This window comes from Dysidea avara, chromosome 9 (genome assembly GCF_963678975.1).
Source record: "Dysidea avara chromosome 9, odDysAvar1.4, whole genome shotgun sequence".
Classification (NCBI taxonomy): Eukaryota; Metazoa; Porifera; class Demospongiae; order Dictyoceratida; family Dysideidae; genus Dysidea; species Dysidea avara.
Genome location: NC_089280.1, coordinates 26,821,647 through 26,834,090, shown reverse-complemented (window position 1 = coordinate 26,834,090; position 12,444 = coordinate 26,821,647). Strand labels below are relative to the sequence as shown.

Here is a 12,444-nt window from a genome sequence, read left to right as displayed (position 1 = left end):
ATCAACTTCAACACCTGTGCCATTAAACTTTTCACAGCATATAACCATTCAAAAGAATGTTTACCAAGCAATACACGTGTATCTCACTGGCTGGTAACAGTTTGTACCTTGGCATAAGTTTCACCATTACTGCTAGATTCAGATTCATTTTCCCAAGGTTCCCCCAACCCAAGTTTAAATTGTTTAGGGCATTTCCAGCCTGGAGGAGCCTTCAAATATTTAAACAGCTTGAACTTTAACTGCCCAGCCATTTTCAAAATATGATATTGAACGTTTATCACTAAGAAGATCACCTTCACATTGATTTAAATACATTTTGCGCATATTAATAAATTGATTGAGCCCTGTTCTAAATCTGTTAGGAACCACACCCTCGGTTCTTCATGATTTTGAAATCTCAGTCTGGGTTCCTAACCTATACATAAATGAAGTTATCTGTGCCTGGGACAGTGTGGTAGAGGGGCACATGAGACATCAATTGGGCCAAAAACAAATAATGATGTTTAGGTAACGGTATGCATAATACGCTTTGATCTTTGGAAAATAATGAGGTCTTTAAAATCCACTAAGAGACCTGCTAACAGGTTTTTAAAATCATTAGAGATCTGCTAGCAGAAAGACCTCATTGCAAAGCTCACATTTGATCACTGATTTGCCATGCTCTTCCAAGCATATTAGGCTAATAGCCCAGTGGGTAACCAGTCACTGGTCGCCCAAGCCATCCATTCCATTCCTTTCATATGAATGCCAAAAAGAATTCACTTGTGGGAGGTATAGTTTAATGTTGTAGCTACGCTTGTTACCATGAATGGAGAAGTCCAGTAATATCATGGAGAAATCTGTTTAGCACGCATCTTGTTTTCTATTAAAAGTGTTTTAAGCCCATTTCACCTTCAACTAAACTATAGATGGGCTTTACCAAAGACCTAAATGGGTAAGCTTCTTTATAGAACAGTTATTTTGCATTATTCGTAATGTGGGTGAGGTCCGTATTCGAAAAGGTACCTGGTCTCTGGTACTCTTGAAGGTATTCTTGTGTCACCATACACCTCGCTAATAAGCCAACAGTTAGTGGCTACTCATTGCTATCGTATAATCCACTCAAGCCGCGCCTTCAAAATGTTGTTGTACATCCATTCTTCATGCTACAGTGCCACTGATACCAAAGGCTGTTACTGGCGGCAAGGTACGAATATAGCCTTGTTGACTTGGCTTCAATATCTTTGCTAGCTAGCATCTGACTTAAGCTAGATGAGGTGCAAGCTTGGAATTCTTCAGCTCTTTGACAAAACTTGATGCTCAGTATTTCAATGCGTGATGATTAGGAAACAGCATCTAATCTAATCCCACAATGACTCCTCCTATATGAACATATAGAACACCTAAGTTTGTTAGAGACCATGCCCTCGGATCTTCGTGTTTTAAAAATCTATCTTCATGCTAGGTCTCTAATCTGCACTTAGGGGATGGTGTAAAAGGAAATGTTCAGCCCTTTATGATTGAATTTGGATCACAATACTGTACAAAAATGCAGGTTGTAAGATAATAAAGGGTATAGTTAGTGGATTAAGTGTAGTATGTCACAGTAAAGTTCATGCAACATTAATTCAAGCCATACAGTAACTAATACACATTAATTTAAAAATAATATAACATATATACTGTTGTTATTGTGTTGATTGCTTTTTAAGGGTATTTCAATTGCTAATAGATTAGTGGCATAAGTTGGAGAGGGCTGTGAGGAGGATACCTGTGCTCCTCCCTATATTATCTTTGATGTACGTAGCTAGTATAACTACAGTCTTTCTGTGGAAACTTTAAATGGCACCATGCAAACAAAAAAATCTAGAAAAGGGTGGGGATGCTGGATTTGCTCCAGGATAGATCTGCCAATGTACTCCTAAGCTGTATAAACTGCAGTGTGAGCATTGTGCATGTAATAGATAGTACATGTTGTGGTATAGTATATTTTAAAGTAACAGTTACTTTAAAGTATACTATATCACAACATATAGTATTACATATAGTGGCACTTCACCAACACATCTAGAAAGAGAATGCTTTGATAAACAAAAGAAAAATTAAACCATACAGTCCTATTTGGGGTAAAATTGCAACATTGGCCTGGACTCAGAAATTTCAAATGGTGAAAGAAATGCAGGATGCTAATACCTTGATCACATGTTGAGTGGTACATGTTGTTAAGTTGCGTTGAACACATAATAGTACTGTGTGTCTCTACTGTGAAAATACTGTGAAGATAATTTCATTTTGAGAGAAAGTACAAACCTCCATGATCCCTAATATACACTGCTACTGTACTGTATGATAATGCTGAGACAGACTGTACAACAACACTGTAAATCACATATTAAAAAAGCATACAGTCTTTTGTAGAAAAATGCACAGGTAAGATTGTGGTGTTCTGTGACACTTGGTTTCAGCCAATAGCTACAGCTTTTTAACCACATACTGTAGTTAGTGAAATGCCATAGTAGGTATAAATTAGATATAGTTATGGAAATAATATTTTGAGTAAAAAAATCATATAATCTTGCACACAAATTTTATTTTTGGGAATATTACAATAAGACATGACGATAGGATGATATATCTCCTCACATGCAAATTTTCTCTAGCTCAATAGTCAACACAGCTTATACTGTGTATATGGATCAGGTGATGTTATCCCATGCTTATTGTAGTGATTCTTACTAGGCAATTTCCTGCATAATTTTATGCACATTTGTACAATTGATGATACCACACTTACTATAAAGCACATTACTATGGTTCATCACAGATGAAGACTTTTGTTTTAGTGGCACAAAAGTTTCCAATTTTAAATGTACATGCTTCACACTTTGTATACTTTTAAGTTTTATATTGCATTCAAACATAACCACATCAAAGAACCAACACACATTAGAAGAATGTACATGTATTTGCTACTTACATAGTGAACAATTCTGGATATTTTCTGCATATTCTATTGGTACAATATAGAATATGAATAAATGTACAGTTCATCATCATTAACAGTACTAATGTTTATAAATGATGTAAAATAATGACATCTTATACAGTATAATTAAAAGGAGTTCTGCTAAGTTAGGCATGATAAATGTGACTGGGCGTGCAAAAATAGGGCAAAAGTGCACACAAAATGTGCCTTCTTTTTCAACCTTTCATTATTTATAATTTTAATGTGATAATTACAAATTTTGGCACATATATTAAACATTTAAAACGTAGTTGTCTTTATAATACAAGTTATAGTGAAGTTACAGAATGCAAATTCTATCTCATTACTAAGATACCACTTGTTGTGTGATTGGGTGTAGTATGTGCCCACTTCACTAATTTTGCAGACCTGATCACAATTGCAGGTGCATGTGTGAAGGTACCAAATGTAATTTTGTAATAAATAGCAGCATAGTAAAAATGATTCCTTTTATAGGTGCAGTTAATATTAAACTTGTTTCAACAATATCAGAAAGTAGGATAGGCAATATTCCTTGTGTTTCTAGTTAGCTAGTTTGCTTTTTTCCATCCTATTTTTCACCAATTCTTTTATTTTACACTTTCATACAGCATTACATTAGATACTTTGCTTCACATCAAGTAAGATTGTGATACAATTACAATTTTGAACATTTCAATTCAACATACTTGTAGCTTGGAAAAGTCTCAGTTTAAGGTTTCACTATGAATGGAGCAAACCATAGTGTTAAACTTACTTTAGTCCATAGCAAGCTAGTTACTATTATAACTGCATAGTAGTTAAGAGCTAAATAGGTAATATGGTAACAATGCAACTATTAAAGTGATAATGTAACTAGAACCATACAGAATAATGGAATAACAGAACAAGCAAAAATTACATTTCACAATTATTTATATAGTATTTATATAGTGTTTATACAACCCTTGCCTCATAACAACTCTGTGCCAAGAATGGTATTGGTTACTATACAAAACACTGTGTCATGATTACTAGTAGTCTCCTTTGTCATGCAGTTATTACACAATGAGTTACAATAGTCATCTCTGATGACACAGCATCACAAATTAACAGTTATTAAAATATTTTGTAGATTAGACAGTGGAGTACAAGTGTTTTTGTGATGACACTTCACACAGTGACAAAGTGACACAAAACCAGCAGTGATAAGCAATTATGTGATCAAGTTTTGCTAATAAAAATGAACACTTTCCATGCCTATCGCAGAAAGGCTTTTCAGCTATGATGATGCGTGACATTGCAGTTTAGTTAGTAAAACATGAACAAACAAGTCGTAGGTTTATCACAAAAAATCTTTAGTGATGTGCAATATATTGATTATATCGATTATCATGATATATTAATTTTTATATCATAATCATGATAAAAAAATCAATATCGTTATATCGTGATATATGATGGTGTAGCAGTTTCATCAGAAAATGATGTTCAAGACAGTATTATCCACACAAAAACAGCCAAGCTGTGAAAAAATGGTGCAGCCTTAAAAAGCCTGGTGAAAAAAGTTGTGAAATCAAAGGTGGCGGCCAAGAATTGGCTGCAATGATGTTAATGCTAATAAATTTTAACAATGCACACAGCCATTATTAAAATTTTTAGCATTAACATCATTGCAGCCATTTCTTGGCCGCCACCTTTGATTTCACAACTTTTTCACCCAGGCTTTTTAAGGCTACACCATTTTTTCACAGCTTGGCTGTTTTTGTGTGGATTTCACTCCTTTTTGTGCTTTACAAGGCCCCAAAACCAGCCTATGGCTGACTTTGAAGTTTGTCTTTACTCACATTTCTTCTTTTCTATGTAGATACAATGATGATTATTGAAGACAGACTTATAAATGTATTTCATTGCATGATTTAATTCAATATTTGATAATATTATTGTAATACTTTAATAGAGTGCACATTTTTTTTGAGGACTTCTAATAGAACATACATAGAATGTTCTAGAACAGTCTAGAACTTCTATTGGTAGATCTATGAAATTACAAACGTTTGACTATAAGCAGATTTCAACTAGAAATTTCATTTTTAAAGCAGAAATTAAGTGAGGTGATCAGTCAAGGTAGCAGTGGTTCAGTGGTTAAGGATGCAGGTGTTAGGTATGGAGGTCCCTGGTTCGAACTCTGGTAAGTTTTTTTTCCGACATTTTTTGCACACCTTTTTTACCCCGTGGTGACTGCTCTATTAGAGTATCTCGATCCCGTGATATTACACTTGCTTAGTTTTTGCTTTATAACTTTGTCGCTGTAACTCTATTGCTATTCAAACTATCAAAAGGCACTGCTACGATGATCAGCCTATCTACACACCAATTTTCAAGTTATTTCTATGCTTGGTTTACCCTGTAGCCGTGACAGAAGTTTGATCTGTTTTTACGTGAATAAACGTCCATAACTCCTTGAATACTACTCAGACTTACAACAAACTTGGTACGTGAATCCACCGTTACACATTCTTAATTTGTGCCAAAGATCGAGGCAATCGAGTTACATGTTTGCATTTTATAGCAATTTTTGCAAAGTGTGCGAAAAGAAATCGAAGCCCCCGTAGCCCCCCGTACGGCATAAGAAGAAAAAAACGAAGAAATTAAAATGAAATTTTGGACACCCATATCTTGCAAATGGCTGTTGCGAATTTAATCTAATTTGCTGTGTGGCGTACCCTACCTGGGGGACAGCTATAATGCAAAAATAGTGTGCTTTGGAGAAGAGGCCATGGAGCTATGCATGCGTGAAAAAGCTGTTTTCTTTCTTCCTGTAAATATACTCACGGTGTGGTCGCCAGCTTTCTTGGCCGCACGACAAACTACCGTGTGTCTTGATTTGCTGTGTGGCGTACCCTACCTGGGGGACAGCTATAATACAAAAATAGTGTGCTTTGGAGAAGAGGCCATGGAGCTATGCATGCGTGAAAAAGCTGTTTTCTTTCTTCCTGTAAATATACTCACGGTGTGGTCGCCAGCTTTCTTGGCCGCACGACACACTACCGTGTGTCTTGATCACGGTGTGGTCGCCGGCTTTCTTGGCCGCACGACACACTACCGTGTGTCTTGATTTTCTTTAGAACAAACTTACTTGCAGAGGAAAGTGCATGTTAGGGACTATTTTACATGGTTAATGCTGCTCCTTCGCGCCAAAGGAGGGGGTCCCAACTCTACATATAAACAGGATTGGCCTCTGGTGCTGGTCCAGCGCTGGAAGTAAATACGTCACGATGACGCGTACTAGTTGATATATCAGGCATGCAATATCCGTACCCCGTGTCACGTACTGATGTATCGTTCTATAGTACTAGCTATATCCTTGTTGGCTTGGGTGATGCCAAGCCCAATGGGGGGAACCCCCCATCACCCAAGCCTGTGCGCTATCCGCTCTTTGTGCTACCTAGTCGTTCACCGCGCCCCCTGCTCGTGACTCAAGAAAGGGGGAAAAGTGGCTTAGACAGTACCCACGTACCGCATGTCGACACGCACGTCATGTACGAACTTGACTAACGAACTATGCAACCGAATTGCTGGCCAACCTTCCGGACAAAATTTGATAATGAGCATGCCTACCAAACGCCCACTCGACAAACTTCGTAAAACTATTGATTAACTATCCAGCTTAATAATGAACATATTGCTGTGACTTACTGATCCATTATTATTTCTTTTTAATAATGAAATTATAGCATTAATGTATCCATACAACAGCTCAGCTACACAGCTACAGTATACAACAAATGGCTATACACAAGACTAGTAAAAGTTACATAGCTATGCCTCCATCACGTACGGAGTAATGTCCCAGCTACCGCCTGAAGTGTACTCTGTGGCATTCTAATATATAGCAGGTACGCTGAACTCTCCTATCGTCCCAAAGTTCGGATCAGTGAGTCCTGAATTCCGACCTTCGGTGCTGTTGTAGCTGCGCCAATCCGGAAACTATGGCCAGCGTATGACAAAGCATCGACTCCCCCTGCGTTCAGAGCGACTCTTACTGCAGAGACAAACGATCCCGAGTCAAGCCCTTCCATCGCTAAACTTGAAGAGGGGGCCCGGTCCTGCCCCTCGCAAGGCTAGGTAGTGCAGGATTGCGCTCACAGGGCATATATCCCTTGATGTTGTTCCCAGATACACCCTTACTCCTTGACGAAAAGGATCCGTTTTGGATGCCTTGATGTTTACCTCCACATAGCTTGGCTTCACCCGGCTATCAACTCGGACGTCCTCCAGAGATAAATTAACCTGCGGGTTGTAGCTAGCATCCGATGATATCACAACTTCACCGCATCATAGGAAGCCGAAAAAGCACATGCACGCTGCAGCCCACAGCATCGACCCATTCCTATCCGTCGAAGGAGACCACGACCTTCGTATCACCTTCAATAGGTCCGGTGTTATCGGTAGCCTTGTTCTGGGTGGACCCCCAGTAACCTTCTTGATACCCCTAATTATATATCCAAGCTGAGGCATATCGCTCATTCGTGGATCACCAAGTCCCATACTTATATGGGCGTGCCTCACCGCTGCCAAGTAGTTCTTGATTGTGCCCCCTTTCAGTCCTTCCTTAAACAGGTATGCCGCGAAACGTGACAGCAACTGTTCATTCACAGGAAACGGAAAATTTACGTGATACAAATTACAAAATGTTATAAAACGCTTACTCCCTGACTGATAGTTCCTGGATGTAGATGGGGCCAAACTGTTTATAAACAGCTGCTGAACCGTTGTGTCCAACTCACTGATCTCCAATCAATGTGTTGGTCCAGCAAGAGTGCTGCCAGACTCCTCGGAATGGCGGTTTGACGGACTCTTCCAACGTTGGGGACCTGAGACAAGAACCAACTGATGTTATTTCTGGACACCGCATCTGCCCAAGTGTTCTGGACCCCCGGTGTATGCACTGCTTGCAGCGTAAATTGAAAACGTGCCCTGGCAAAAAACAGGCATCTTAGCAGGTGCATCACCGGTGCTGCCTTGCTGTAGCCAGAGTTTACTACTGCGACTGTTCCCATGTTGTCACAATGTATGATCACATTAGACTCCTCCCAACGCCTTCCCCAGACAGCCGTTGCCAGTACAATTGGGAAGAGTTCCATCCACAGAATGCTCTCCTCTACTGATTCTGCACCGTCTGGGGTGCAGTTAGACCATCTCCACTGTAACCACTCCTCCTGCGATGGGGCTACGGCTCCACAGCCAAACGAGCCTGATGCGTCTGTCCAGATGTGGTGCTCATGACGGCCCTACTCGGTAGGGGTGATGATAGCCGTACCATTCCAGGAACTCATAAATGTCATCCACCACATGAGGTCAGCCTTGAATTCCTCATTTAACCAGATGTGATAATATGACTTTTGAAAACCTGCTAAAAGTTCTATCAGGCGGCAGGTGAAGGTTTTCCCAGGCTTCACCACCTTGCTCGCATAAGCCAGTTGACCATGTAGACTTTCCAACTCCTTCTTTCGGCAGTCTGTTCTATCCAGCCAACTGGCAACTGTTTGCTGTAACTCCCACAATTTCACTCAGGGGAGCCTGAGCTCCAATGTCGCTGAGTCAATCTCAAGACCCAAAAAGGTTAAGCATGCCGTGGGTCCCTCCAGTTTCTCCCATGCCACCGGAAGACCGAGGAGGTCGAACATCTGGAGTAGTATGGCAAGGGCCATGGCACAATCATCGTGCCCTGGGGGGCCAATTAGAAGAAAGTCATCCAGGTAGTGAATGATAAACCTAACTTCCTGTTGTCGTATGATCCATGTCACCGCATCTGCCACTGCTGTGAATATCTTGGGGGCTGATCACAGCCCGAAGGGCAAGGCTGCATCTATGAAAAGTTTGCCCTGCCAGATCATTCCCAGCAAATCACGGTCCGCTGGGTGTACCGGTACAGCCCTATATGCCTGGCGTATATCCACCTTAGCCATCAGCGAGCCTCTTCCCATAGCTGCCACCCCTTGGACAGCATCCTCCACACGAACATATGCTAGAGAGCACCGAGGTATGCTAACCCCGTCATTAACACTCTCCACTTTCCCGGGGTGCTCTTCGGTACCACCCCAAATTGACTATGGTGAACATCGGAGAATTGACCTGGATCCATAGGACCCAGTACCCTGCCTTCCTGACATTCTGACGCAAGGCACTCCAATATCACCTTCGGGTGTTCCTCCGCTGAAGGCATGTTGAGCCTTGACGGGGCTTGCAGGGGCTGCTCCGGTCGAACCCCAGTCTGAAGCCATTTCTAATCCCATCAACCACATAGCTTCGGAACTGCTGATCTGGGTGCCGCCTTAGGAACCTGTCCCACTCCTGCTAGTGTAAAGGAGTTACAACCCTGCACAGTTCCTGTGGAAGTCTCAGTGGGCTCAAAGGACGACAGGAGTCCAAGGCTTGTAAATCTTCCATGTACTGGTAGCCCTTTATGGAGACAATTAGGGGCTATTGACTCTATCCCATGCCTAAGTCTCTCACCAGCCAACAACCTACCAACTTCTCACTAGCTCTAACCTAAGCACATGCATTCATTGGATTAGCTACAGCATCAAATAACCAGGCTGGCAAACAACCACTGGTAGCACAGTCCGCAGTTGGATGAGGCCTCTTACCGGCTGGTGAGAGACTCCACTAAGTAATAATTCTGATTAAGCAATTAATAAAAACACACAGCAGTTGCTACATAGGAATAGAACTGAGTTTTACCTGAATCACAACAAAATTATGACATAGTTCAATAAGGCTGGAACCAACCACCTCGGTGGTGTGACCCTTGGCTGGCGGCCTGACAGAGTATTGCTGGGTGGTTTCCACCACAGTTACTGCATACATGTGTATGCCGACACCGCCGGAAATGACACTCCTGCCTGTTCCAGGTTCTGCATACTTGACCAGATGGTCGTATCGGCTGGGAGGCCTGGGGGTGGCTAGCAGTCTGCCTTGAAGACAGGGACTGAACCGTTGCCTCCAGAGCCCGCAGACGACTCGAGCCCTCCTGCTCTGGATCTCTAAGCCCACAGTCTTCGGTCCTGTGTGTAGCTGCCAAGCACAGTTCACAGCGATGGGCTTGCCTATGCGGACCATTGAAACAGATGTAGTGTAGGGTTCCATTGACTCTTGACCATGTTGTCACACCAGTCGCTGCTGCCTGCCTTCGGAACACTGTATCATAATTGACCCAACTTGTGCCACCAAAGTCCTGGCTAGCCCTAACAATCATGTACATATAGGCCATCAGTTCTGGTATCAGTGAAGGATCATGTGCTGCTCTGACACTCACATAGATTGTGAATGACTGCACCCAGGTAAAGACATCCAAAACCCTCCTGGGTCGCTGCCTCTCTGCCTTGACTGTTCCATCTTCCTCTTTGGCTAGCCAATATTCAGGTATCAACTCGCACATCTCAATAAATTCCCCCCGTCTGATCCGTGCTGCAAGCCTCTCTGGTACTGGGGGCAAACCTTCCCCAACACAAATCCCTCTGGCATATCCTATCGGCAACTCCCTGCCAAGGTTGCCCACTTGGCTACTACTGGCAAGGCCAGTAACTGTATTGTTGTCTGGTGTCACGGTCACAATGTCCCCAGCTTCTGACCCATTCCGGGGGTTGTTGACCAGCTGCACATGCTGAAGTGCGGACGGGGGCGGTACTCCTAAACAGAGACACGTGACAGTAGTAACCGGGTAGAACTTGACATATAAACCGGCTGTACGACAGCTGTTGCACTCGGGCTAGTACACTTCTCCCTTGGAGAAACATCAGGCCTCGGGCCAAGTTATACGGCAGGATCACCGAGGGGCACTAGACTACTAGTTGGTTGGCTGCTGGGGTACCTGCGGTTCTCCAGGTGACCCCCGGGCCTCCAGTCATAAGGTAAGTACAAAACGAAGTTACAGGCCCCAGCTGCACGGCTGCGGTTGTACATAATCCCCACACCCTCACCAGGGAGGACCCAAAAGCCTCGAGCCACCCATATTTAGCCGAACAAATTGATAACAACCCCGAAACCGCGGGTCTTCTTCGAATGCCCTATAACGGGGGCCACAGCATATAGCGTGCCAGGCGAGTGATAACTACAGTGGTTAAAGACGTCCCTCCCCACTCACTGGGGGCAGGGAGGGGCGAGTCATCCCGAAAAGGAGAAGGAAGGATATCTCACCTTGGGCGAACGGTCTCGTTACTCCACCTCCCGATGACAGAGGAAGGTTCTCCCACGCTTTCTTCATCAGCTCAGTAATGGTGTCTTGTAACTCGTCAACCCGCACTACATTCACCGCTTGAGCACTACGTCCTTCCTGTGCCGGGTCCTGAGTGTGATCCTCAGGCTTTTCTGTGCCTTGCTTCTCCTGATTTGAACTGTTATCTGCCATCACACAAAACGCCAGTGAAAATCCCCCCTAAAACCACGAGGTAACTGATGCGCATGTACAGAAGCAGCTCCCCGTATACTATCATACCCGACGCCAGCACCAGACCGTAACTAATCATCACGTGAGATAGTATAAACCGTCGCGTATTAACCTCGGTTAATCCTTTGTATTAACCGTCACTTTATACTCAAATACTAGCAATTTATTACTATGACTTCATGCAATTTGTATATCGTGATAATTTATCGTATCGTGATAAAAGGGAGCAATAATCGTGATAGGTGATATACAAAATTTGCCATATCGCACAACACTACAAATCTTTACTATAGATTTTAGGTTGTCGCCAAACAAAATCAACTGTAGATTTACATAGTGTTAATAAAACTTGGCAGTATGTAGAGAATGTCTACCATGCACTTAAAGCACCTCCTATGCTTGTGTACAAAAATACAGTACTTGGAAGATGTCTGGAAGATAACATTCACCTTGTGCTGTATGAGCCTTTTGACACACTCAGTTGTGCTATATTTTCCATACATACAATGGCAGTTCTTCAATTATATAATATATGCATGTACATTGTATTCTATCATACTTCAAATGAGTCAAGTTTTAGGATTCTAAACCACACAGTCACATATTATCAAACAGTCCACTTTGAGGTTGCATACAAAACAAATGGCTTGAATGAGGTACAGAATCTTTGTACTTGCACACAATATACACAACTTACAAATCTCATCTGATACATACCTGTGCTAATACCTATAAAAAGAATAGAAGCCGACAATATTTATATAAATGTACAATGTATGCATACAATATACAGTTAACAATCTGTATCATACAGTATGATAGTACTGTACAGTAGAAACAAGCAAGGATTGGGCATGACCCATGACATGATAAAATAGAACTATAAAATTGTCTTGATTTCATGCAACAATGTGCATGAAATCCATGTATTGGTTGAGTAAAACAAAGCCCAAAAATGTCTTCAGATCTACCCATGTGACATGGTTTTGGCAAGCTGCTACAGGTTTTTAATATTTAATGAAATTTTTAC

The 12,444-nt window shown here is 42.0% G+C and overlaps 1 protein-coding gene across 1 annotated transcript in view; it reads right to left on the bottom strand.

Annotated features, from left to right (window-relative positions):
- Positions 1 to 12,444, bottom strand: part of LOC136266290 (transient receptor potential cation channel subfamily A member 1 homolog) — a 134,334-nt gene that overhangs the window by 14,627 nt on the left and 107,263 nt on the right. Inside the window, exons 15-16 of the mRNA XM_066061305.1 lie at positions 12,112 to 12,143; positions 2,957 to 2,989 (exon numbers count right to left, since the gene is read on the bottom strand). Of these exons, the coding sequence (XP_065917377.1) occupies positions 2,957 to 2,989; positions 12,112 to 12,143 (65 nt within the window). The remainder of the gene's footprint in view (positions 1 to 2,956; positions 2,990 to 12,111; positions 12,144 to 12,444) is intronic.